General features: G+C 39.3%; 1 protein-coding gene across 3 annotated transcripts in view; it reads left to right on the top strand.

The window, feature by feature from the left end:
- The window catches only part of TAOK3 (TAO kinase 3), a 184450-nt gene that overhangs the window by 136033 nt on the left and 22845 nt on the right, over positions 1-25572 (top strand). For all 3 annotated transcript variants that reach the window (XM_060120945.1, XM_060120944.1, XM_060120946.1), the window contains 4 exons: positions 3676-3843; positions 6365-6571; positions 15364-15498; positions 24294-24530. In XM_060120945.1, the coding sequence (XP_059976928.1) occupies positions 3676-3843; positions 6365-6571; positions 15364-15498; positions 24294-24530 (747 nt within the window). The remainder of the gene's footprint in view (positions 1-3675; positions 3844-6364; positions 6572-15363; positions 15499-24293; positions 24531-25572) is intronic.

Below are 25572 nucleotides of genomic sequence, written 5' to 3'. Positions count from 1 at the left end.
TATTGCCAATTTTCCACCAAAGAAGATGCCCCAATTTATGGTCCATTAACAAAGTATGAGTACCAAAACTTTTTGAGCTTCTAGTCAGATCAGTGAAAAACTTTTCTCACTGTCATTTTAGTTTGTGTTTCTCATTGTGAATTAGACTATCTTTCATATGTTGACAAGCCATTTCTATTTCCTTTTCTATGAATGCTCTACAGTCTTTGCCCATTTGTCTGTTGGGTTGTTGGGTTTTTTCCCTTATTAATTTGTAGTAGATCTTGCAAATATTTTCTTCGTATTTCTCTTTTGATATTCTTTATTCTGGGCTTTTTTGGAGAGGTCATGCAGAAATTTGTTATAAGGAATTCAACTTTTTTTTTTTCTCCAGTTGGCTATCTTGCTGTTCCCAAATACTTTTAAATAATCCATCTTTTCGTCACATTTTCTTCGTGATGTTAAAATGTCACCTTCACATAGGATTAATTTAAATAGAGAACTACAGTAAAATCATTGCTGTGGTCAAAAAGCAGAATGTAAAACTTATAAACATTGACAGTGTAAAAATTGAAAATGTAAAAATAATAACGTAACTAGAAAAAAGTAGGGGTAAGAAAGAAATGTAAATGTACTAATTTTCCTGCTTTCCAGGGTAGATGGTCAATAAATTCTTAAATTGAAAGTCTTTTTTAAGTAACTCTTATGTCTTAAAGCTTTTCATAATTTTTTTTTCTTCCCTTAACTTTAGAGGACCCTTTAGGAACTGGTAACTCTTGGTGAAGAAATTATAACTAATGTTAAGCAATTATTTTACTTCAGACGCTTCTAATTCTATTAAACTCAAATACACCTTAATTTAATAGATTATTCTTTAAATTACCATGTGTAATAAGTTTCTCATGTAAAATTATTTCTGGGTATCCATCATTCTGAGAGAGTGAGAGAGAGAGGGAGGGAGAGTGTCTAAAATGTTATTTCATGACTTAATATTTATTTTTGGATGGTGGAATTTTGAGTGATTGACTTTCTTTTATGCATTTCTCTATTACTTAAATGTTAAAGTAAACATATTTCCAAGAACAAAGAAAGCATTCTTTGAAAATGATCTGAGAACCTTTTAACTGTATGGGTTTAGAGAACAGTGAGGGGATGGGATTGCAGGCAGAGAGAACGAGAGCTAAGACATGCAGGTGTGAAATGCACGGCACGAGGCAAGAATGATTTAGACGTAGGATGCATTGCGTGGGAAGGAGGAGAATGAGTGACTAGATTGGAACCTAGACATTCAAGCAGGAACCCCCTGTAAAGGGTCAGACTTTACGATGGAGGCAGTGAGATGTTTTTAAGATGTTGAGTATATCAGCTTTAAAAAACTTAAACAAGTAAGGGTTTAATTACCTCACGCAATAAGAAGTCCAGGACATTGGGAAAGCAGTCCAGTGATGTAAGCAGCTCAACAGCTCCTCCTATCTCCCTAATTTACCCTCCTTAGTATGTGGCTTTTGTCTTCTTGGTCACAAAATGGCTCCCCATCTCCAGGACTCAGTTTTATTCCTGGCAAGAGAAAGGCAGGGCACAGAGCAAAACAAGCACCTTCTTTTCTTGTGTCTTGCTTTTTATTCTGGAAAACAAAGCCTTCCTCTGGGGCTTCTGCCTATATCTCATTGGCCAGAACTATTGGTCACGCTATTAACTGCAAAGAAGGGTGGAGTCCAACTTCTTTTACTTTCTACTGCTTACAAGAAAGGAAGGTGAGGAAAAGAGGTTGGAATGGAGGATAAATGGGCCACAGTGTCTGTCACAACAAATGATATAGTCAAATAAGTGGTAGAACACCAGAAAACAAACCCCCAGATAAAGAAACCTGGGTTGCAGCTCTAGTTCTTCCACTGTTTAGCTGTGTAAATCACTTAACCTCTCTGGGCCTAAATTTCCTCACCTTGGAAATAAAAGAATTTCTAAGAGTTATTCCTGCTCTAAAATTCAGTATCCTAGGTTACAGCTTGAAGTTTACTAAAAACTGATTTGCTCTTATCTAATTGCAGGCAGTGGAGTAGCAAAATAATTTACTTTCTCCCTTTCGTTCTCCTCTTGAAATATGCAGGCTACGCTTCCTTCTGGGAATGGTGTTTCATTTTCAGAAAGGACTCTGCATAGGAAGAGATATTTTATAAAAACGGGAGCAAAAGCCACAATTCCCCGGACAGCAAAGTCAGGGTGAAGAACCACAAGACATATAGATTTTTTTCTCACAGTGGTCCTGCTCCTCTTTTATATCTGTTTAACTTACAAAGATATTAAATCTATTCCATCATCTAAGGCTACCACATTACGTCTCATTTTCCCAATATCTTCAAATTATAATTTCACATAAGTGAATTTTCCACATAACTGAAACTTTTCCTTTAAAAAACAAAATTCCCTCCTACTTTTGATCATTTTCTGTGGTAATCTTGTCAAAATATATGATGTGCTTCTCTGCCTTCTTGAAGAAAGTATAATGAATATAATTTCTCTTCTTGATGGTTCAGAAACAATAGCATTTCACGAAGTCTTGTAGTATAAAAGGACTGTATGAAGAGCATTTGCCCCTTTGCAAACTAGCCCACAAACCTTGGTTCTTTCTTATTTGGTTGGTTGGTTGGTGTATTAATCATGGACTTCCCCTCTCTCTACTGTCAGGCAGTCAGAGAACTTTCAAAGGTCTCTTCTTTTGGCAACAAGTAACCCTCTAACAGTTCTCAGTCCTTTATTCTCCCACTTTTGTTCCCTCTTTTTGAATGCTGTAGACTGAGAAACCAGGAAGCCAGAATATCTTAGAGATCGTTGATAATATTGAAAGTGAAGCCCGTTTATACCAAGAAAAACTGAAGGACTTTGGGGCGGATATTTTTACTTCTCAGAGACCCTTTTCCCTTATTTCTGGTTATACAGCTCTGTAAAGAGAAGATAAAGTTGCCAGAATTCTGACTTCTGGATATATGGAATAGCTGCCATATTTTCAAGCATACACTATATATGACCACAGAAATAGAAAACAAAATATACACAAGTCTGGTTTTTTTTTTTTTTTGCGGTACGCGGGCCTCTCACTGTTGCGGCCTCTCCCGTTGCAGAGCACAGGCTCTGGACGTGCAGGCTCAGCGGCCATGGCTCACGGGCCCAGCCGCTCCACGGCATGTGGGATCTTCCCGGACCGGGACACGAACCCGTGTCCCCTGCATCAGCAGGCGGACTCTCAACCACTGCGCCACCAGGGAAGCCCCACAAGTCTGTTTTTAAAAGGGTAGCATAGGGTGGAGAAGAGGATTGAGGCAGATTATAAGAAGAATATTCTATACTCTGCATTCTTTTGCTTATTATGTAGTTTCAGATTTGAAAGTCACAAGCTCTCAGCTACTATTTAAAGTTCTAGTCATTGTCACTACTTGTATGGTAAAGTAAACCTCAAGAATTCTCGAGTAAATTCTAGGACAAGTCCACAAAATGGGGCTTGAGGAAGAAGAGAAAAGCATAGTTATTGCTCTATGAGATTTATAAAGATGACAGGCTACATGAAATGAAAATCATATCTTGTTATTTCTTCAAAATCCACAGAGCTGTTTTATGTCTATTTACTTTTGTATCTAAATCTAGCACCTAAAAATATGTCTCCTCATTATCAGTTTCTGTTTTTTCTCCTCCCTCAATTAGCATGACTTTGTTCGGCGAGACCGGCCACTACGTGTCCTAATTGACCTCATACAGAGGACAAAAGATGCTGTTCGTGAGCTAGATAACCTACAGTACCGGAAAATGAAAAAAATCCTTTTCCAAGAGACACGAAATGGACCCTTGAATGAGTCACAGGAAGATGAAGAAGTAGGTTGAGTTTATTTTAGCAGGCACTTATAGAATGCCTACTATGTGAAAATGTTCTGGACCAGCGCGCTATGAAAAACACTTTGGGGAATAACAGTGTAATTGATGTTCTCTGCCTTAAGAGACATGCAGAATTGCAGAAGAGACATTCATAAAATAACTCTTATATAAGGCGAAATATGAAAAATGCTGTAGAGGGAGAGCACACGGCAGGGGCCATAGTGGGGAGAGAAAAAGTCATCAGCTGATGGGGATTAGTGAAGAGGTGGGCCGTTTCTGACAGGCAGGCCTAGGGCATTTTAGACTCAGGGAAGTGCGGTGCTTTAGGAAGATTATCCTGGCATCAGAGTGTAAGATGGATTTGAATAGGTAACATTCTGGATAATAATCCATGCAAGAGGCAGTAAAGGTAGTGTCTATGGGAATCAGGGGAAAAGGAACACTTAAGAAACACTATAGAGGTAGATTTGATAATACAGTGCTTCTCATTGACAGTGACAGATGAGGAGGAATTTACGGTGACTCTGAGCATTTGAGCCTAGGTGACTAGAGTATGTCAATACCAAGAACAGAGAAGAAGAACCGAGGAGAAAGAGGAGGTTAAGCATGATTTCAGTTTGATGCCTACTGAGTCTTAAGTTCCTGGCATCATATGCTACTGACACAGTGTACAGATGGAGGTTTTAAAGGAAGATGACTTTCTGGTTTCTCATTCAAATAACTTAAGAAGGATTGGTCGAAGGGAAGGGTAATGACAATTGGGACACCTGAACGGAGATATCTAGCATTTGGTTGGGAAATACAGATCCAGAACATAAGAAAGAGGTCTGGGTAAAGGATAGTTGGATGGGGGTCAAGGACATTAAAATGATGATGAATCAAGGAGCTGAATGTAGAATGAGACGAGGGTCCATGCCACACAAGAAGAGGGAGACCTGGTTGATAAAGGCGTCACAGATGTTACTGAGCGTACACAGCTTCAAGGAGGGAGCAGCCAATACCATCAGATGCCACAGAGCAGTCAGGTTACATAAGGACCAAAAACAGTGTTAACTGGGTTTTACAAGTAGGGCCTTCTTGATGACCTTAGTAAAAGTAGTTTTACAGGAATAGTTAGGATAAATAGTAGATTACCATGGGTTGTAGAATAAATGGGAAGTGACAAGGCAGAGATAGCAAAAGTTGGTTATTTTAAGATTCGTAAATTTGGCCAAGAAGGAAAAGTGACAAAGGGCAGTAGGTAGAAAGGTATATACATATAGGGCAGCCCTCTTCATATTTATATGCAGAAGGAAAGGAGCCAGGACAGAGGCATTGGAGATAGAGGAAAGAGATGCAGTTAAAGAAGTAGGATCTCAGGAAGTACATAACAGTAAGAGCATTAGTGCAGGGATTAGCCTTGAACAAAAGAAAGAACTCCTCTTCCTCTAAAAATAGATTAAAAAATAGGAAAAGAATGAAGAATGAATTTTAGTTTAGCTTTTTAATATAAAAGAAAATAAAATTATTTTATCAATAATTATAAAAATGGAATTAAGAAAGCTGAATTGGAATATAAAGTCTCTTGATTGCATATATACAAATGAGCCCTTTTAATTGGGAAAATAAATCTATTAAAAATATAATGTATTATCTATCATTTTAAATTACCCAAATTACCTTTGTCAGTGATTCCTTATATTACCATGGCTAAGTAACAATTCATTAAAGTTATGTATGTACAGCATGGTTCTTTGAAAATACGGGTTTTTTGGAGCTAAGTTTCTTTAATTATATTATTTAATCTTGTATCGAAAGATATCCCACTGTGATGGATAAATTATATGTTCTGATTATTTTATCACTTCTCAAATAGTAGTCTTTGGACGAGTAGTGATGAATACCAGTATTACTTGACAGATATATTTAATAAGATTACAGAGGTAAGCATGATAGAATTGCCTGAGGGAGGCAGAATTTAATTACCTGTCCAGGACAGTAGAATTAATATCCCTGCTTAGATATGAAGTTACTCAGTAATGACTTGCAAAGGACCATATTGTTTGTCAAATCTCTGAAAGCTCTCTTCACTCGCTTTGAGTTTCAAGTGACGACTGCCGTGTTTGTAGATATCCTAGAGGTCCCCTGTTCAGTAGCCTGCGGTCTTTCCCTAGCACCCTGATGTTCCTGAAGGTCTCTCAGAAACCTGGCCTGGTTCTGATTACTGAATAGCAATACAATAATATGATAGTCACATATCAGAGGAAAAGTCGCATATGACAGAGGAAAGCCCTGGCATAGCAGCATTTGGAGCCTTATGACCCATGCCCAGAATAGCCCCTGTGGAAGGCATAGAAGTGAATTGAAGGTGTCAGAAAATGGTAGGGGAGTAGTGGAGCCACTACATTAAAAGTTTATCCTTGCAGATTTGGCAGAAAAGCAACTTGGCACTGCAAAATTGAGTGTACTTAATAGCTTAGTCAATGGATTGGTACTTTATCTCCAGTCATTTTTTTTTAACCCAAGTGCCCCATTTTTATAGGACAGCGAACATGGAACCAGCCTGAGCAGGGAATTGGACAGCCTGGGCAGCAACCATTCCATCCCAAGCATGTCTGTGAGCACAGGCAGCCAGAGCAGCAGTGTGAACAGCATGCAGGAGGTCATGGATGATAGCAGCTCGGAGCTTGTCATGATGCATGATGATGAAAGCCCAGTAAATTCCAGTTCCTCTGTTGTGCACAGGAAGGTAAGTTTCATGGTCCCCTTCACAGCACTAGGCTTTGCCAATCATAATGAAGCCAGCTCAGGTCACTTAGCATCCAGATATTTTAGTTCCCCTTTCACAACTGAAATGTGGGACTCAACCTAGCACACGATAGTTCTTTTATGGTAAAAAGATAATGTAGGACTAGGCAAGTTGTATCTGTGCCTATTTCTTTTATTATTATTTATTTATTTATTGGCTGCGTTGGGTCTTCATTGCTGTGCATGGGCTTTCTCTAGTTGTGGCGAGTGGGGCTACTCTTTGTTGCAGTGCACGGGCTCCTCATTGTGGTAGCTTCTCTTTGTCGCACAGCATGGGCTCTACTCACACGGGCTCAGTAGTTGTGGCCAACGAGCTCTAGAGCACAGGCTCAGTAGTTGTGGCACATGGGCTTAGTTGCTCCATGGCATGTGGAATCTTCCCCAACCAGGGCTCGAACCCTTGTCCCCTGCACTGGCAGGTGGAGTTTTAACCACTGCGCCACAAGGGAAGTCCCTATGTACTTATTTTAATAAGTATCAGTGATCACAGTCTAATTCCAGTAGGTGAGCAAGTTTAAGAATTTTTTTCACTATTAAGTGTGCATTTTTCTTGGGAAAAAAGGAAATTGAACAGGTAAGGATGGAAGGCATGAGAAAACATATTGGTGCCTAGTCATGAATAGTGGAGGGATTACATTTATTTTCTGAACTGATTAACTTATTCATTTATTCAACAAACATTGGTGGGGACCTTTATTATCTGGTAGGAACTATGGTAGGCCCTGTGGATACAGACAAAACAGACATGATGCCTTCATGGAGCTTATTATCTGTGGGGGAGAGTAAGCAAATAATCACACAAGTAACTTTATCATGTAATTATAAAACTTGTTCTGGGTAAAAGGAGGACTTTATCTAGCAGGGAGTAGGGGAAAGTCTCCCCAGTAAAGTGACATTCAAGCTGAAACTTCAGAAACAAATAGAAGTTAGCTACCTTGGGGTGAAAGATTGGGGTGAGTCAGGAAGCAGCATGTACAAAGGCCCTGTGACAAAAGGAACTTTGTATGTTCAAGGAAGAAGGGAAGGATCTGAGAGATTAGAGTTTGGTGAACTACATAGAAAGTGAATTAAGACCAGAGAGACAGCAAGGACCCAGATTATTAGAAAACCATAAAAGCATTTTGAGGAAAGGAGTGATAGCATGCAGATGCGGAAATCTGCTAAGAGTTCAGCATTGTCAGCTGTCCTTCTTTGAACTTGGGCAAGTGGTCATGTATTTGAAAGGTTGAAAAGAAGGTTTTGCTGGGCTCTCTTTTTGGAAGGAGCTATCATGGATGCTGATAGAGATCGACTTTTTCCTTTCCGTTACCTCTGGGGCTCCGTGGGGATAGAGAGCAAAAGAAGAGGAATTCTGCTGGATCTTTTTACTCCAGGACCTCTCAAATGAGCACCCAAAATTAGAAGAGAGACTCTACTGGCATAATCAACAAGAAAAAAGACGCTGGTCTTGAACTCATTGGGGGTTTTAATTTTAATTTTTACATGCCAGTATAGAGCTTTCTTGTAATAATATGGGCCTTTCAATACTTTTTTCTCCTTGGTGTAATCAGCTAAGAAAACCAGATGTTAATTTATAGTCTGAAATATCAACTGAGTAAAAGGGCAACCCACAGAATGGGAGAAAATATTTGCAAATCATCTATCTTATAAAGGATTAATATCCAGCATATATAGAGAACTCCTAAAACTCAACAACAGCGAAAAAACAACCTGAATCAAAAATGAGCAAAGGGGCTTCCCTGGTGGCGCAGTGGTTAAGAGTCTGCCTGCAGCCCGCTTACCGCAAAAAAAAAAAAAAAAAAATGAGCAAAGGACTTGAATCAACATTTCTCCAAAGAAGATATAAAAATGGCCAGTAAGCACATGAAAAGATGCTCAACATCATTAATTATTAAGGAATTCTAATCAAAACTACAGTGAAATACCACCTCACACACATTAGGGGATGGCTACTATTAAAAAAAAACATCATATAACAAGTGTTGGTGAGGATGTGGAGAGATTGGAACCCTGGTGCACTATTGGTGAGAATGGAAAAGGGTGCAGCCACTGTGGAAAATGGTATGGTGGTTCCTCAAAAAATTAAAAATAAAATTACCATATGATCCAGCAATTCCGTTTCTCAGTATATATCCTAAAGCATTGAAAGCAGGGTCTCAAAGAGATTTTTGTACACTCATGTTTATAGCAACATTATTCACAACAGCAAAGAGGTGGAAGCAATGTAAATGTCCATTGACAGATGAATGAATAAACAAAATGTGGTATATATGTACAATGGAGTATTATTCAACCTTTAAAAGGAAGGAAATTCTGCCATATGCTACAATATGGATGAACTGAGAAGACATTATGCTAAGTGAAATAAATGTGCCAGTCACAAAGAGACAAATACTCTATGGCTCTTAGGGTACAGAATCATAGACAGAAAGTATATGACTACCAGTGGTAGTCAGAATCATAGACAGAGAGTATAATGATGGTTACTAGGGATTGGGGGAGGGGATAAATGGGGAATTGTTATTTAATGGGTACAGAGCTTCAGTTTTACAAGGAGAAAAGAGTTATGGGAATGGATGATGGTGACAGTTATACACCATTATAAGTGTATTAGCACTGAACTGTACACTTAAAAATAATTAAGATGGGAACTATGTGTATTTTACCACAATGAAAAAAGGAAAAAACTATAAGCAGGCTACAAGAATAGAATATATTATATATAAAAACAATATTAAATAATGGTATCTCTTCATGAAACCCATTTTAGTCCTATACCTGAGCTTAAAATTATATTATCTTTATTTCTCACACCAGTCAGAATGGCCATCATCAGAAAATCTAGAAACAATAAATGCTGGAGAGGGTGTGGAGAAAAGGGAACACTCTTGCACTGCTGGTGGGAATGTGAATTGGTACAGCCACTATGGAGAACAGTATGGAGGTTCCTTAAAAAACTATAAATAGAACTACCATGTGACCCAGCAATCCCACTACTGGGCATATACCCTGAGAAAACCATAATTCAAAAAGAGTCATGTACCAAAATGTTCATTGCAGCTCTATTTACAATAGCCTGGAGATGGAAACAACCTAAGTGTCCATCAACAGATGAATGGATAAAGAAGATGTGGCACATATATACAATGGACTATTACTCAGCCATAAAAAGAAACGAAATTGAGCTATTTGTAATGAGGTGGATAGACCTGGAGTCTGTCATACAGAGTGAAGTAAGTCAGAAAGAGAAAGACAAATACCATATGCTAACACATATATATGGAATTTAAGGGGAAAAAAATGTCATGAAGAACCTAGGGGTAAGACAGGAATAAAGACACAGACCTACTAGAGAATGGACTTGAGGATATGGGAAGGGGGAAGGGTAAGCTGTGACAAAGCGAGAGAGAGGCGTGGACATATATACACTACCAAACGTAAAATAGATAGCTAGTGGGAAGCAGCCGCATAGCACAGGGAGATCAGCTCGGTGCTTTGTGACCACCTAGAGGGGTGGGATAGGGAGGGTGGGAAGGAAGGAGACACAAGAGGGAAGAGACATAGGGATATATGTATATGTATAACTCATTCACTTTGTTATAAAGCAGAAACTAACACATACATACACACACACAAAAAGAAATTTTCTGTTTTAATGAAAAAAAATTATATTATCTTTAAACACAATAGAAGTCAATTATTCAGAAGTTTCATTATTTGTTGGTTCACTTGAATTCCTAAAAGTTTTCCACTTAGGAACATAAATAAAGTAGGATCTTAAACTCTCAGTAGAAAGTTTTATATAGTAGACTATAGGAATGAGGAAACTAGTTTAAAGTTCTGTCTGCCACTGTTAGTTTTATTTTACTTTGGACAAGTCACAAACCTCTCTGGGCCTAATTTTCTCCATCTGTAAAATAAGGAGTTGTTCTGTATGATTTCCAAGGTCGCTTCCAGCTCTGAAATTTTGTGCTCAGGAGCAAGCTTCATCCATGCCTCACTCAGGACAAGGTGTACTTTTATCTCCTACATTATGTATTTGGATTCCACTTAAGATTTCACTTGAAAAGGCTTTTTTTCCCTAAAAGCCAGTGCCTGGATCAGTCCCTTCTCCATGTAGATGCGATGGTAGCTACACTGTATTACGTGTAGGTATGGGTAACGTGTTGCCTGTGGGATTCTCCAGGAAGCAGAGCTGAGATGGTTTAGCACAGCAGGATCTTGTTTTGTTTTGTTTTGTTTTAATTAGGAAGTCCCTTTGGGGTCAACACCTGTGGGAGGGAAGAGAAAGAAGCAGCACTGGGCAGAGGGCAGAGTTGAACCGAGATGCATTCCAATGGCAGCCTCAGCCAACCCCTCCAGGGAACTCTGGAGCTAAACTGGGCCAGAGTGGCCAGGGCTAGATCAGTCATTGCATATGCGGAACCTGGGAAGGGTGCAGACTTGGACAAGGCTGCTCTCTCTGCAGCCTGTAGGAGAACTGACAGCCAAAGACGATTGCCGACAACAACTCCTTCCTTTAAAGGGGTATCTGGGCGGTGCATTTCTGGGTCTGTTGTAATTTGTGACCACAAAGAAAAAAAAAAAGCAATCATTACTGTTTTATGAAACATTTTCCAGTTTTGTGTTTCTAGAATCTTAGAAAAGCCTATACATCACTAAATTATCTTTTTTTTTTCTTCTTCTTCTTTTTGTGGCACACGGGCCTCTCACTGTTGTGGCCTCTCCCGTTGCGGAGCACAGGCTCCGGACGCGCAGGCTCAGCGGCCATGGCTCACGGGCCCAGCTGCTCCGCGGCATGTGGGATTTTCCCGGACCGGGGCACGAACCCGTGTCCCCTGCATCGGCAGGCGGACTCTCAACCACTGCGCCACCAGGGAAGCCCAAATTACCATTTTATAAACAATGTTCTACCCATTATCTCATTATCCTATTTTATTTTCTTTTTAATACTTGTCACTATCTAAAATTATATTATGTACTAATTTATCTGTTATTTCATGAGTAGAGTGTAAATTTCATCATGGCTAAAACTATACTTACCTTGTCCTGCACTGTATCTCAACACCTAGAACAGTGCCTGGCACAGCATAGGCTATAAAATGAATAAGTAAATAACTATGGAATGAATGAGGAACAGACAAAAAGTACACAGTGAATGAACTAAATACCAGTTACTAAACACCATCCTGTTTTGGTTCACTGAACATAATGGATTAAAATGGTTAAATAATATTAAATATCTTTATGGTTTGAAAGATTAAATAGATTTTCTCCAATAATAGTACTCTAGACAATAAGAACATGCTTAATAAATATCAAAATATAAGAATAAGAGTGGAGGATTTTTTTCCCCACCCTTGACTGTTACAATAAAGACTGCAGACATATCCTAAATTAGTTAAATCATATATATGACCAGATGACCATTTTATATAGGAAGTAAACTTACTTTTAAAGGCCATGTGTAACTGGTAAGGGCATGGTTTGCAATTAACTGTTCTGCATCCAGAATAAAGATGCCCTGATTTTAAGAGGACAGTTCTATCACAGATCAAGTCCAAAAAATATAAAGTGGGACACTGAAAATTTTCCTTTAATATCAGGATTTCAGGTTGCTTCTCTACAATCTTTGCCTCTACTCTGGTCTTTCCCAGGCCCTGAAGGGATCCTAATCTAATCTTCCCTTTGAGCAAGAATGATTTGATAAGTCTAAAGGTATATTCTGACAAAATAAACTTTAAGCACTTATTTCTTTTCCTCTTGCTAGTGTTGCCACACTGCTTTTTCCAATAGCAAGAATATCACCTCATCTCTAGACTGTTAGCTCCTCAAGGACATCTCTCTTCACGTACCACCTAGATGGGTGTCTGTCACATAGTAAGCACTCAATAAGGTGTTTTGTGAACTAAAATGAAGATGAACTTTTATAAGACACAACTCTACACCTCAGTTCTTGATTATTCACAAATGAGTCCAGGGCAGACTCTTAATCCAGATTAGTTTTTTTTACTGTAGCCTAGGCTGCCTCTGAGCCTCCACCATACACCTTAAAACCATTGGGTGTACAGCAGTAGCAAACAGATTTTAATATCGTCCTAAGCAACAAAGTCTATTTTTTTAATTTGTCAATTAAAAGTTATACTTTTATTTTGTTTAAGTCTAAAATCAATTACTGTTACTTGCTGCTGCCTTCTGTTAATATAGATCATGAGACTTTAATATATTAAAACTCTTTGTTTATTAATCAATTTGTTGTTTCTAATATGCCTAATGAACTCTAGTCATCATGGCCCTCTTTTAGAGATTATTTTTAAAAAATCATTCTCTTCTAACTCCTGAAGCTTTACTTGACCCTTCCTATTAGTCAATGTTAGTGGGGTTTTCTTTTCCCCCTTCTTTAAAAATAGAACAGCTTTCACCATTTTCGTGGGAGGAAAAAAAGAGAAATGTCCTTGAGGGGATAGGATGTTGTAGTTTAATTTTCACTTGCTTCAGTGGCCTTTCCTGTTATTTTTGCTGAAGAGAGGGGCAGGTTCTTTGACTCAACTCACATTTGGCAGAGTAAAAGTAAATTAACATATGAAGGCAATGTTTCTTAAACAGAGCAGTCATACAAAACACCTCTCTATAGTAACATCTTTATCCTCAGCGTTCTGCTAGTCATTTTCTCTCCCCAATAGCTGTCCTTCCAGGTGAAGATATCCTTTTCCATCTTCTCGCCTTCCTCTGGCCCCAGCTTTTGATAGCTGTACCTGCTTAGGCAATCATTTAATCATTTTGAACAAAATGAAAGAGATGGTGGGTTTGCTGATCCCTTCTCCACAGCGTGAAAAGTATGGGAATCTATAAAAAGACGTCTTGTCACCAGAAAAAAAGCCATTTTTAGACCCGCTTCCCCCCTACCGGCCCCGCCCCGCCATGTAAAGGTGTGCTTGTGTGTGTGTCACTGTTTTGCGACTTCCTTAGAGTACAGGGTGGCAGGTTTTTATGAAATACAAATTTGAATTCTGTTAAATAATAACAAAGAAAATGTCATTTCTCCAGAATCTCCTCAGACCTATATTCTTGAGCTTATCTATTCAGCAAACTTTTTTTTTGAATGCCCACAAAGTATCAAGCACTATGCTAGGTGCTGGGAAGACAGATTTTTCAAACCACATTTACTCTGCCTTCAAAAAGCTCACAGTCTCAGGGGCTTCCCCGGTGGCGCAGTGGTTGAGCGTCCGCCTGCCGATGCAGGGGACACGGGTTCGTGCCCTGGTCCGGGAAGATCCCACATGCCGCGGAGCAGCTGGGCCCGTGAGCCTGCGCGTCCGGAGCCTGTGCTTCACAACGGGAGAGGCCACAACAGTGAGAGGCCCGCGTACAGCAAAAAAAAAAAAAAAAAAAAAAAAAGGGAAAAGAAAATCAACCCAATGATGAATTTAGTCATGGGTCTTCTCTTTTACATAGAAACCTGGATGTAAAATTTAATTTTCCTCAAGGAGTTTATGTGTTTTGACTTTTCAGCATTTTACACTGTATAATAAAATTTTGTATTTTTTAAAACTCTTTAATTTTGTTTACTGATGAAGAAAAGAGCAATTATAAAAAATTTCAAATAGTCATGGACAAAATGCAAATTTGACTTCTCACAATGGTTTCTCCTAAAACCCTAGGGTAGTAAGAGAATTAATTTCTCCTTCCCCATGCTGAACATGTACTATTTGAAAATCCCCCATGGTTGTACATGTTTCTGAGCTATTAATTACTACAGTATCTTTTTTTCTGAAAGGTTAGTGCTACTTACTGACTGGCCTCTCCATCTTTTATCGAGCAAAGCATTGCGCTTTGAAAGCATTTACCCCTTTAAAAGTCATTTCAATTGCATTTAAGAAACATCCATTATTATCTTTCCAAGGAATGTTATTTTTCACTGGGCGTTACAATACAATTAATCATCTTTGCCTGTCAAGAAGCCCAGACCTGATTAAATCAGTCAAGGACATTAAATTCCAGCTTTACTCACTCTGGTGACCATACCGACACTGAGTTGAGGAAGAATTTGTGAAAGTATCATTTTGTTAAAATTGTATGCCTGTCTCTTTAAATCTAAAAAAAAAAAAATCCTTTCAGAAGCTGTAGAGAGAAGGTGCTAGAACTGTGTACGATCATGACTGGAAAGCAGGATCCCTCAGTGACTGCCGAATCTTCCCAGCACAAGATAGAGAGGCAGTCCAGCACAAGCCTACACTGGTTCTAGGCAGAACGATGATCCTACCGAACAGATCTCAAATAAAATTAAATTGAGAAAGCAGATCTTTCAAGGGAATGAGGCGGAGGCTCGCTTTTATGTTAAAAGCCACCAGCATCCTCCTTGCTAGACATGGACATGACATTTTTAAAGGAATTATTTGGTTACAGCGTTTTAAGCAAACTGTTCTAAGGAGTCTGTACATTGCCTTGTTTTTTCTATTCTTTTTTTCTTTTGCATATATGTAATTCTGGAGGTAAAGAAAAAGCCTGCCAGGGATTCAGAAGGCATCCCACTAGCGATCAGCTGACATTCCTAACTGAAGGCTGCAATGTGTTGCTTATTCATTTTGTACCGTGGGAGCTGCGGGGACTAGCAGAGAGCTAAACTATGCATTTCAAACAGCAGTGCTTGTGCAGAAAGAGGGGTGAGAGAGAGGCAGCCGGCGAGGAAAGAGCACAGCTGGACTTTCTCCTTGTTTTTATCCATTTCTGCAGGATCATGTATTCATAAGGGATGAGGCGGGCCACGGCGATCCCAGGCCTGAGCCGCGGCCTACCCAGTCAGTTCAGAGCCAGGCCCTCCACTACCGGAACAGAGAGCGCTTTGCCACGATCAAATCAGCATCTTTGGTAAGCAAACACCCCTCTACCCACCTTCCCTTCCTTCCCCTCCTCCCCATCTGGCAGCCTCTCGCCCTCCCTGAGCCTCTCTGGGCTTCATGGATGGGAGAAAAGGAGTCAAGAATGTTTTCTCCCTCCTAATAATTTTATTCATTTTAGAAAAAAATCTGTTGGCATAGCAACCTGATCTGAGATATTTTAGCATTGTCTACGGCATGGGAAAAAAAACCCTTTGTGTGTGTGTGTGTGTGTGTGTGTGTGTGTGTGTATTTATATATGCTGTATGTGCAAAATAAAAGGCCTTTGAGATGAAGTTGCTAGTCTGTCCAATTTTGTAGAAGCTATTTGTCTTTTCATTGAAATAATAATGCTAAAAAATATTTTAAAGGTATTTGGTGTGTGTGTGTGTGTGTGCAGAGCACTATGATTCTTTTTGTATAGATACCTGTGTGTATTGTGTACACACACATCAAAAGATAAAACACAATTTTTTAAAAATATATGGTTGCTGGCTAATGTATATAATTGTAGGAAATAAGGTACTTGCTTCCCAGGGATGGATTGCTGTTTCGTCTGGTTCATTCATTTATTTATTGCAACAATGGTAGTGGCTGCACTTCCCCGTTTAACCCCTGAAGAATTTCCTGGCACCGATAAAGCAAGAAGGGCTTTGTAGGAGATGGTAGGGATGGTTGTGGAAGAAAAGATACTGTAGGATCCTTCAGCATTTTTACTATTGCAAATGTGATTGCTGGATGCCCTTGTAGTAGCAAAAGGGGTGTGTGCTGGAAGAGTTAGTTTTCATGCCTCCGCCCCTTGGCCCCCCACGCGTGCGCGTGCGCACTCACACACACACACACACACACACACACACATCGTTTCATCCTTGACACTCTAAACTCTCTTTAATGATTTGCTTCTGAATATCACTTCTCAGCCAAAAAATTATTGAAATATTAGTTGTTTTGCTCAAATTGATGTTAGAGGTCACATGGGCAGGAAGAGTTAGTGTACACTGCCTGGCTATTACATTTAGAACCTATGATGACATCATCCAAGGCCGACCCAGAAATGATTATTTTTCTTGTCCTATTTTTAAAATCTGGTTTCCACTTTTATTTCTCAACTGTTTTAAAGCCTTCATTTATCTTTGGGATTGATAATGGTTTATAATTTTAAAAAACCCAAATATAAGGAAAATGGAAGTTAAAGCACCTACATATTGCTATGCCTGCTGCTGTCTAAAAGCAAGCAATTTAATTTAGACTGCTTACAAATAAACCTGGCTTTAAGTCCCTTTGTATAGAAGTTTCCTGTATTCTCTTCAATGGACAATTTTTCATTTTAAATGCATGCCATACTGTGTAATGGAGATCTTAAAATGTCCACTATGTATTTGCTAATGATTATTAAGCACCTACAAAGCATGCTTTTGAGTCTAAATAAAACATCATGAAATTATTGAATAATAAATACCTTCATACCATGATATCTGACAAAATAAGAAATATGGTGTGTTTAGAATATGACTACTTACCACTGACTCTTGTGAAACTTGTACCTTTATCCAGACCTGTGCATGTTGAAATGAGAGGAGAAATGAACAGCCACTGAGATTCAGAGCACCATAAGCAGGTTTTGAATGTGAAGCAGACATTGTATGTGGGTTTTCGCCCTCTGGGACAGGTTCTCTTCTTTTCTCACTTGCCACACCCGCATTCCCACATCATATATTCATGACCTCTCCTGCCGCCCAGGAAGATCACTACTGCCACGCCAGAATGGTCTCACGCTCACATTTGTGAACTCACCCAGGCTCCTCTGTGTGTATATCAGCCATCACAGTCTCCCTCTCTGTGAGTGATGAAAGCTGCTTCCCTACTAGGCTATCGCAGGGCCACGGGCAAAGTCCTCAGGTACCCCTCTGAATCCTACAGACTTCGTAGTGCCCATCCAGAGAACAGCTGGGATCAGTCTCTCTGAGGGACTTTTGATTTGCTAAAAGGCCCCTGCACCTATATTAAGTTAAAAACAGAGTGGCTGATAGGCTGTTGCTGTAGCCACAAAATAAGGTGTTTTATGTGTAAAATCTTCTCCAAATGTGATGCTTTGGGAGTCACAGTGGGATTGATGCAAGTTTATCAGCATTCATTGGTATTTGTATTGAACAGTTTTTAGGGAGAAAAAAATTAATGAAACGGAAAAGTGGAATGGTTTTGAGTTGTTCCATGTCCCATTTTGGACAGTCTAACTGTTGGTTAAGATTAACAGTTGTGGATATTTTAATATATATTACTGAGTACTACAGTTCTACTACCCATCATATTATTTGTTTTAAAGGCTTATTCCAATAGGAATATATAAATCAGGGCACTGGAACATCAAAAAGAAGTATCTAATTTTTAAAAACTTATCTCAACCCTTATTGTTTTTCGTGGACCCCTGCTCAAATGTTAAAGTCTACAATTACTTAAAATGACATAAAAGTAAGAACAAGATCATGGAAAAATGAAAGTCCAGGGCACTGAATAATCAAGTCATTGTTGAAACCTCACTTCTTACAGTTAGTAGCAATACAATATTGATTTATTTATTTTGGTTTTACTCTTTCTTTATAACCTACTAGCAGAAGTGCTAACAAACCATAGAGTGATCCAAAAGTGAACAGCAAAAAGAAAAAGAATTTAGAAATTAGTTTTTCAATTACTAGATAATAAGTGATACGTGTATATTTTAAAGAGACTTGCAAACTGACAAAAAAATTGCAATTCCTCAAATTTTTTATATCAACCTACCTCTTCTACATAAACCTAAAAGAAGCCTAGCTCTGTGGTTTTTCCACTTATCATTTCTTTCTACATTGTGCTTTTTTTTTTTGCGGTACGCGGGCCTCTCACTGTCATAACGTCTCCCGTTGCGGAGCACAGGCTCAGCGGCCATGGCTCACGGGCCTAGTTGCTCCACGGCATGTGGGATCTTCCCGGACCAGGCCATGAACCCGTGTCCCCTGCATTGGCAGGCAGACTCTCAACCACTGCGCCACCAGAGAAGCCCTACATTGTGCTTTTGAATGGAGCTATTGACAAATATATTAAGCCAATGGGCTACAGGCATTTACTGCTGGTGTTTTTATTAGTTTGGCACCTTAAAACTGAGATTTTTTATGTTATTATGCACTGTTGCACAATTACATTTGTAACAAAGGACCTTCATACCAGAGGAAACCCTGAGGAAATTTTAGAATTATGTGTGTGTGTGTGTGTGTGTGTGTGTGTGTGTGTGTATATATATACATGTATATTATAATAATTTAAGGGTAGAGATTATTGACCTTATTTTGAAAAATTAGGGAAAGGAAGGGCATTTCATGGAATCTCTTTTACTTTATCCTTTTTCTTCTTCTGTTTGAAAGTTCACATTGGGCTGATATGTTATATGAGGAAAGGAGTTGTTTATATAGTTTTTTGGAAATACTACTCATCTGACTTCTTGGGCTTTTGAGATGTGCCTTCCTTGAGTTTTTGTTGGTGGTGAATGGAGATCCTAACATTTTAATTAGATTAGTGACCCATGGGAGTGTTTTCAGCTATTGTTATATCTGATGTCATTTCCTAAAATTTCATAGTGTCCTGGGTCACCAGCACTTCCCATAGTAGATGTTACTATAGAGAGCACCAAGGCCATATCTATAAGACAGTTCAGCTTCTGGCGTTTTAAAGGAATTCTCACTAGAATGCAGTGGTCTTACTACACATGTGAATTTATGTTAGAATGCACATTAGGGAGAGAGGCATGAAACTCTTAATTTCTAATACCAATAAAGCATGTAAGAGAAAATTATTATTGTTCTATCCATTCAAATATAGGTTCTTTGGCTTTACCAGATTCAATAGAAAAGCTCATGTAAAAATGGAATCTTCACTTGCTTTGTAAAAATGTAACATAATCATTGAGCTAATTGTGAAATTGTATACCTAAATGAGTCTGATAGACAAGCATAAAAATATTAGAGCCTCAGCAGTAAATGCTACTGTTTCACCTCTCACGTGCCCTGCTGTTCTGTTTCTAAATGCTTGAAAATGTGTTCTCTCCCTGAATAGTGTACCAGAGGCTGCTTATCAGAATATTGCATATCTCCTCTTTCCTTATTCTTGGCTTTTTAATCTAAGATCATTGCTGATATTATTTTTCACTTGTGCTACTGCCCAACCCACATGACCAAAGTCTCTCAATAAACATGTTGAATGAATAAATGAATGAATGAATGAATGAAGTCTCTTCCAGTCCTGTTATCACAGGAGAATTTGGATTTATAAGTGTGCATTTCAAAGTTGCTCATGTCAGTTTTTCTGTGTAAGGCAGAATTGCCTGGATCAGTCATTACTTTTATTATGAATTTAAAACATTTTTTCCCTAGGTGTTCTAAAGAGTGGAATGTCAGATTTCTGATGCCAAAATGTGACTCATTATTCTTTTTAAGAACTTGCTATAAATTTTATTTGTTCTAAGTGCTGAGGTAGCCAGTTTTATCATATGCATTATTTTGTTTCTTACACATAACTAATCTTATAAGTTGACTTTGATCTCTTAAGAGGGTAACATTATCAGCCACCCTCCTCCTCTTTTATCTTCAATAAGTTGCTTATTAGCCTTCTAGTGCAGTGTTCTGTACTTGGTAGGCATACAGTACACTTTGGATGAAGTGGTTTGTTTTAGGGCCAAATTTTGCTGGAATTAAGTAGGGTAGAATGCAATGGATGTAGAAACTTTCTGAAAAAAGTTCAGCCTTCCTTTATGGTTCTTTATTTTTATTTATTATTCCAGGTATATGAAATAGTTAATTCAGAGTCTGAAATTATGTATACTTGTAATCCACAACCTGGATATAAGTACAGTTTTATTGTTAAACTGGCCTTTCTCTTGGATCCACTTCTGGTCTATGTCCCCATCACCAGAAATGCTTAGTTGAGGGGGAACAGGAACCTATTACTCTTAGCTTGGCAGAAGAAGGAAACCAACCCATATAGAACATCTCCTGTGTGTCAGACACCTTGCTAGGCACAAGTGTTATCTCATCATAGCAATAGCTCCTCTTCAAGATTTTGAGAGACTTCAAGAAGTTATATGTAATTTGCCCAAGATCAGTTATATAGTGAGGGATGGAATGAGATTAGTCTCCTAGCAACCTACTAAGTGTGGCAAGATGATGCTGCCCATTTTTCATTGATCACATTTTTGAGACTACCATTGTAAAAGCCAGTCACTACATTTCTATAAGTTCCTCAAATTTTTAGAGTTATTCAGTTTGTAATTTAGACTTAACTCGCTCCAGCACTCACTTTTTTGGGTGTTTGATTTCCTCTGTTACTTTTTAACAGAAAGCTTCATTTCTTTTTTGCCTTGGTGATGTGAATTTCCTCAGGCAATTCAAGAGCCTAGGACCTTAGTTCAAATCCCAGGCTTTATAAAAATTAAAGAGGTAAATTACATGTGAAAGCACATTGTATAAACCATAAAGCATGATTAAAATCATGAGCTATTTTTAATTCTGTTGACCAAATAGCATATTCATAAGCCATGAAGTATAAACTTAAAACACACATGGAAAAAAAAACACACATGGTATACATAACTGTATAATAATATATTTTTATATATTTCATGTTAGACTTCATGAGCAAACTGTTGTTATACTTTTATTTAAATTCATCTATCTAGCTTGAGCGTGGAATTCTAAAACTCAGTATCTCTAAATGTACCTAAAAAGACAATTACTTTGAAACTTAGAAATTATAGTTGTAACAAATGAGAGGTGATATATTACGAGTTTAAGAAAGTGATTATCCAAATTATGGGAAGCATTCTCATTTACAAGCAAAATGTCTCTCCTGGCATTCAGTGCTGTACAATGATAGCATGGTGTGCTTGTATTTTGTCTCTGCCACATGCTTGTATGATCTGGTATGCGGTAGGACCACCCTCTTCACAGGGACTCACCCACCAATTAGGATAGAAAATGTTCTTGACACAAGTCATTTCCATTTTATCTTGGGGCTGCCTGGTTTAAGGAAATGGCCATCCTGAGGATATTTTATGGACCACAAGCCAGTCAAACATTCTGCCAGCAAGTTTTAAATGTGTCATGATGGCTGTAGAGTGTGCCGTGCCTCAGCTTTGGGAATCTGATTAAAGAAGGGATGCTCAAATAAGAAAAAATAAATTTATGGGTAAAACACGTCTCAAACCCATTACCCAAGAACAGACACTTTACTGCCATATTTGTCTGAAAAAGAAGTGAATGCAAAAAGGACTAAATGGTATCCTTTCTGTGATTGGAATGTTTTTTCCCTGTAATTAAACTTCAGAAAGGCACAAGTATAAGAAAGTGAAACACATGCATTGTTTCAAACTACTTCCTCCTTAAATCATGAAATAAGTACTTTAAAAAAAACGTTATAATGATGACAAAACATTATTATTTTCTGTAGAGTTTTAGGTGCCTCTTTGGTGATACTATCCCTTTTTTTTTTTCTTTGTCTTGAAGTATCTTCTGTTCTTACTCCTCATCCTTAAAGAAGATTGTCCTTTAGAAAAGAGAAATGAATATAAGAAACCTAGTGTTAGGTTTAGCTGGAAAGGTTTCAAAGTTCGGCTTATGTTTAGTGGTATACTTTGATAATACTATCCAGTTACAGAATAGTACTCTCTTGATAGTAAGGACTCAGTCTAGTATGCAGGGATACCTTCTAAAAAGAGCAAAGAAACAAACTGTTCTTTGTACAAAATGCACTTTGACCCACAAACTGAAAATAGTAGAAAGAATTAATAGGAGCATGAAAATTTCCAATAAAACTTGTTTGAGGGTTAGGTTGGGGAGAAGTGTCTTATAGTAGTAGATCAGAGTGACTGAATTACTTAGTGTAAAACAAAACTAAAGTGATAATTGTGTAATTAAGGTTTTCTACTAAAATAGGGATGATTAGAAGGAAGTGAACAGGACAATAATGAGGGGTTGTAAATTAAAGGAAGGACTGGAAAATCGGAAAAGGTTTAATAGAAAGAAACAGGAGATGCCGAAATTTACATTTGCAATCTTCAGTTTGTTGGATATTCACTTGAGAATGGATTAAGGAAAAATTACTAAGAAAAGAAACCATCTGGGGCTTCCCTGGTGGCGCAGTGGTTGAGAGTCCGCCTGCCGATGCAGGGGACATGGGTACAGGTTCGTGCCCCAGTCCGGGAAGATCCCACATGCCGCGGAGCAGCTGGGCCTGTGAGCCATGGCCGCTGAGCCTGCGTGTCCGGAGTCTGTGCTCTGCAACGGGAGAGGCCACAACAGTGAGAGGCCCGCGTACCGCAAAAAAAAAAAAAAAAAAAAAAAGTAAGCATCCAAAAATCATAGAAATCTTTTCTCCTCTTTAGGAGACCATGGGAGTGTATATAATTTGTTAATATCACTTTTGTGGGGAAGGGGAGGAAGGAGACAGATGATTTAAAAGGAGAGAGCTCGCTCTCACTCTCGCTCCGTTCATGTTAAGAATTGGAAATAAATCTTGTTCAAACTATTTTAAAGGATATTCAAGATTCCTACGACTGTTAGAGACATGATCTTTAAAAAGAAACAAATAAGCAATATGCTATAGTGCAGCACTTCCCAACCAGAGGGATTTTGCCTGCCAGGGGACATTTGCCAATGTCTCCAGACATTTTTTTTTTTAGACTTTTAATTAATTTATTTATTTATTTTTGGCTGTGTTGGGTCTTCGTTTCTGTGCGAGGGCTTTCTCTAGTTGCAGTGAGTGGGGGCCACTCTACATCGCGGTGCGCAGGCCTCTCACTGTTGCGACCTCTCTTGTTGCGGAGCACAGGCTCCAGACACACAGGCTCAGTAGTCGTGGCTCATGGGCCTAGTTGCTCCGCGGCATGTGGGATCTTCCCAGACCAGGGCTCGAACCCGTGTCCCCTGCATTGGCAGGCAGATTCTCAACCACTGCGCCACCAGGGAAGCCCGACATTTTTAATATTGTCTTGACTTGGGATGTGCTACTGGCATCTGGTGGGTAGGCCAGGGATGCTGCTAAACATCGTACAATGCACAAGATAGCCTCTCAAAACCAAGAATTATCTGGCTATTGTCAGTAGTGCCAGGGTTGACAAATCCTGGGTGTAGTGGAAATAGCATGGCTCTGGAATCTGACAGAAATGGGTCTGCATCTAGCTCTAATCCTTATTAGCTATGTGACCTTCAGGGTATACATTATGATATATCAAAAATGTGTAAGGGGGCTTTCCTGGTGGCACAGTGGTTGAGAGTCCGCCTGCCAATGCAGGGGACATGGGTTCGTGCCCCGGTCCGGGAAGATCCCACATGCTGCGGAGCGGCTGGGCCCGTGAGCCATGGCCACTGAGCCTGCGCGTCCGGAGCCTGTGCTCCACAATGGGAGAGGCCACAACAGTGAGAGGCCCGCGTACCACCAAAAAAAAAAAAAATGTGTAAATATATTTTGGCTGAATGAATATATTAATTCCCTTAAGTCTCAATTTCTTCATCTATAAAACGGTGGCATTAACACCTACCTTATGAGTGAATAGACTGAATAAGTGAATGAGATGGTTTGTAAGATTAGAGGTAATATAAAGAGTACCCAACTCAGTGCCTGGTACATGTGAGTGTTCAGGAAATGGTAATTAAATTGATGGTGACAGTGAGAAATAAAATTATGCCAGAGGGTCCTTCTGCTTTGCCTGAAAGTTTCTCTTCCACGAATCTGGTTACCTGAGTTCTGTTCCCCAACCCAAATCAGGTTACACGACAGATCCATGAGCATGAGCAGGAGAACGAGTTGCGGGAACAGATGTCAGGTTATAAGCGGATGCGGCGCCAGCACCAGAAGCAGCTGATCGCCCTGGAGAATAAGCTGAAGGCTGAGATGGACGAGCACCGCCTCAAGCTACAGAAGGAGGTGGAGACACATGCCAACAACTCGTCCATCGAGCTGGAGAAGCTGGCCAAGAAGCAAGTGGCTATCATAGAAAAGGAGGTCAGTATGCGCACACATGCCCTCCTGCCACAGCCAAGCCAAGCCTGTTCCAGTCCGTAGCATCCTGCGAGCTGGAGGTGGGAGCGGTGTGCTTTTTGGGGATGGAGAGACAGTACTGCTTTGGGGAAGGGGGTCCAGGTTTTATGGGGCTACTTAAAATTGTCATTAAAAGTTAAGAGAGTAACTGAAAGTATATATTGCATTCTTGTCCATTCAGATATATTCTGAGCATCAGTCCCCTGATGGGGGTGTGATACACATAAAAAGAACCAACATGCTTCTATCCTATGGAAACTTACACCACTCAGGTCTGTTACTGTGCCTGCCTCACCCACAGTCCTCTTCAAAAGAAAACTGCTCTACAAATAGTCCCTTTTAGTGGCGATAATCCCTGCCTACAGCTGATTGGACTAGGGATGGGCACCTGACCAATGGCAGCAAGTAATTGATCTGGCTACTGCTTGGGTCTTCTAGGGACCATCTCTCTTTCCCATCCAGGTTCTACTAATTTTAAAAACAGACAAGAAGGTAATGGAGATTGAGTCAAAATATCACTTTATTACTGATTAATATTAGATAGGAGAAGTGATTTATATCTGAATGGAAACAGGTCTAATAATACCGAACAAAATTAAACAGACTTGCCCACCTAGGCACTGGCAGTGCTAAACCAGTCGCCTTCCCCATCCCCACCCCCGATGAGACTTACATAGTATGGAAAAGCAGGGGTGAATTTGTGCTCCCTGGGGATGGAGTGGCTGGGGACAGGGTGCCAGGAGTGTTTCAGTAATTACTCTCTCTCTCTCTACGTGGAAGGAAACATCAGAATTGTAGAAGCATTCCCCCAAACAGCCATCAACCTATGAGGCAGTCTGGCATGTAAACCTCTGCCCAAACAGGGGCGATGTTGATTAAATAAACCAGTCAGAGTCTTTCCTGGGAATTTGATTTGGTAAATATGTGGAAAGAATTGTTCATAATGGAAAAGTTGTTGATAATAGAAGCTAAAGGTGAAAAGATCCATAGAAAGAACCATAAAGCA

Source organism: Lagenorhynchus albirostris, chromosome 14 (genome assembly GCF_949774975.1).
Source record: "Lagenorhynchus albirostris chromosome 14, mLagAlb1.1, whole genome shotgun sequence".
In the NCBI taxonomy this organism is placed as follows: Eukaryota; Metazoa; Chordata; class Mammalia; order Artiodactyla; family Delphinidae; genus Lagenorhynchus; species Lagenorhynchus albirostris.
Note: the sequence above shows the minus strand (reverse complement) of the source record. Positions and strands in the feature narration are given on the sequence as shown.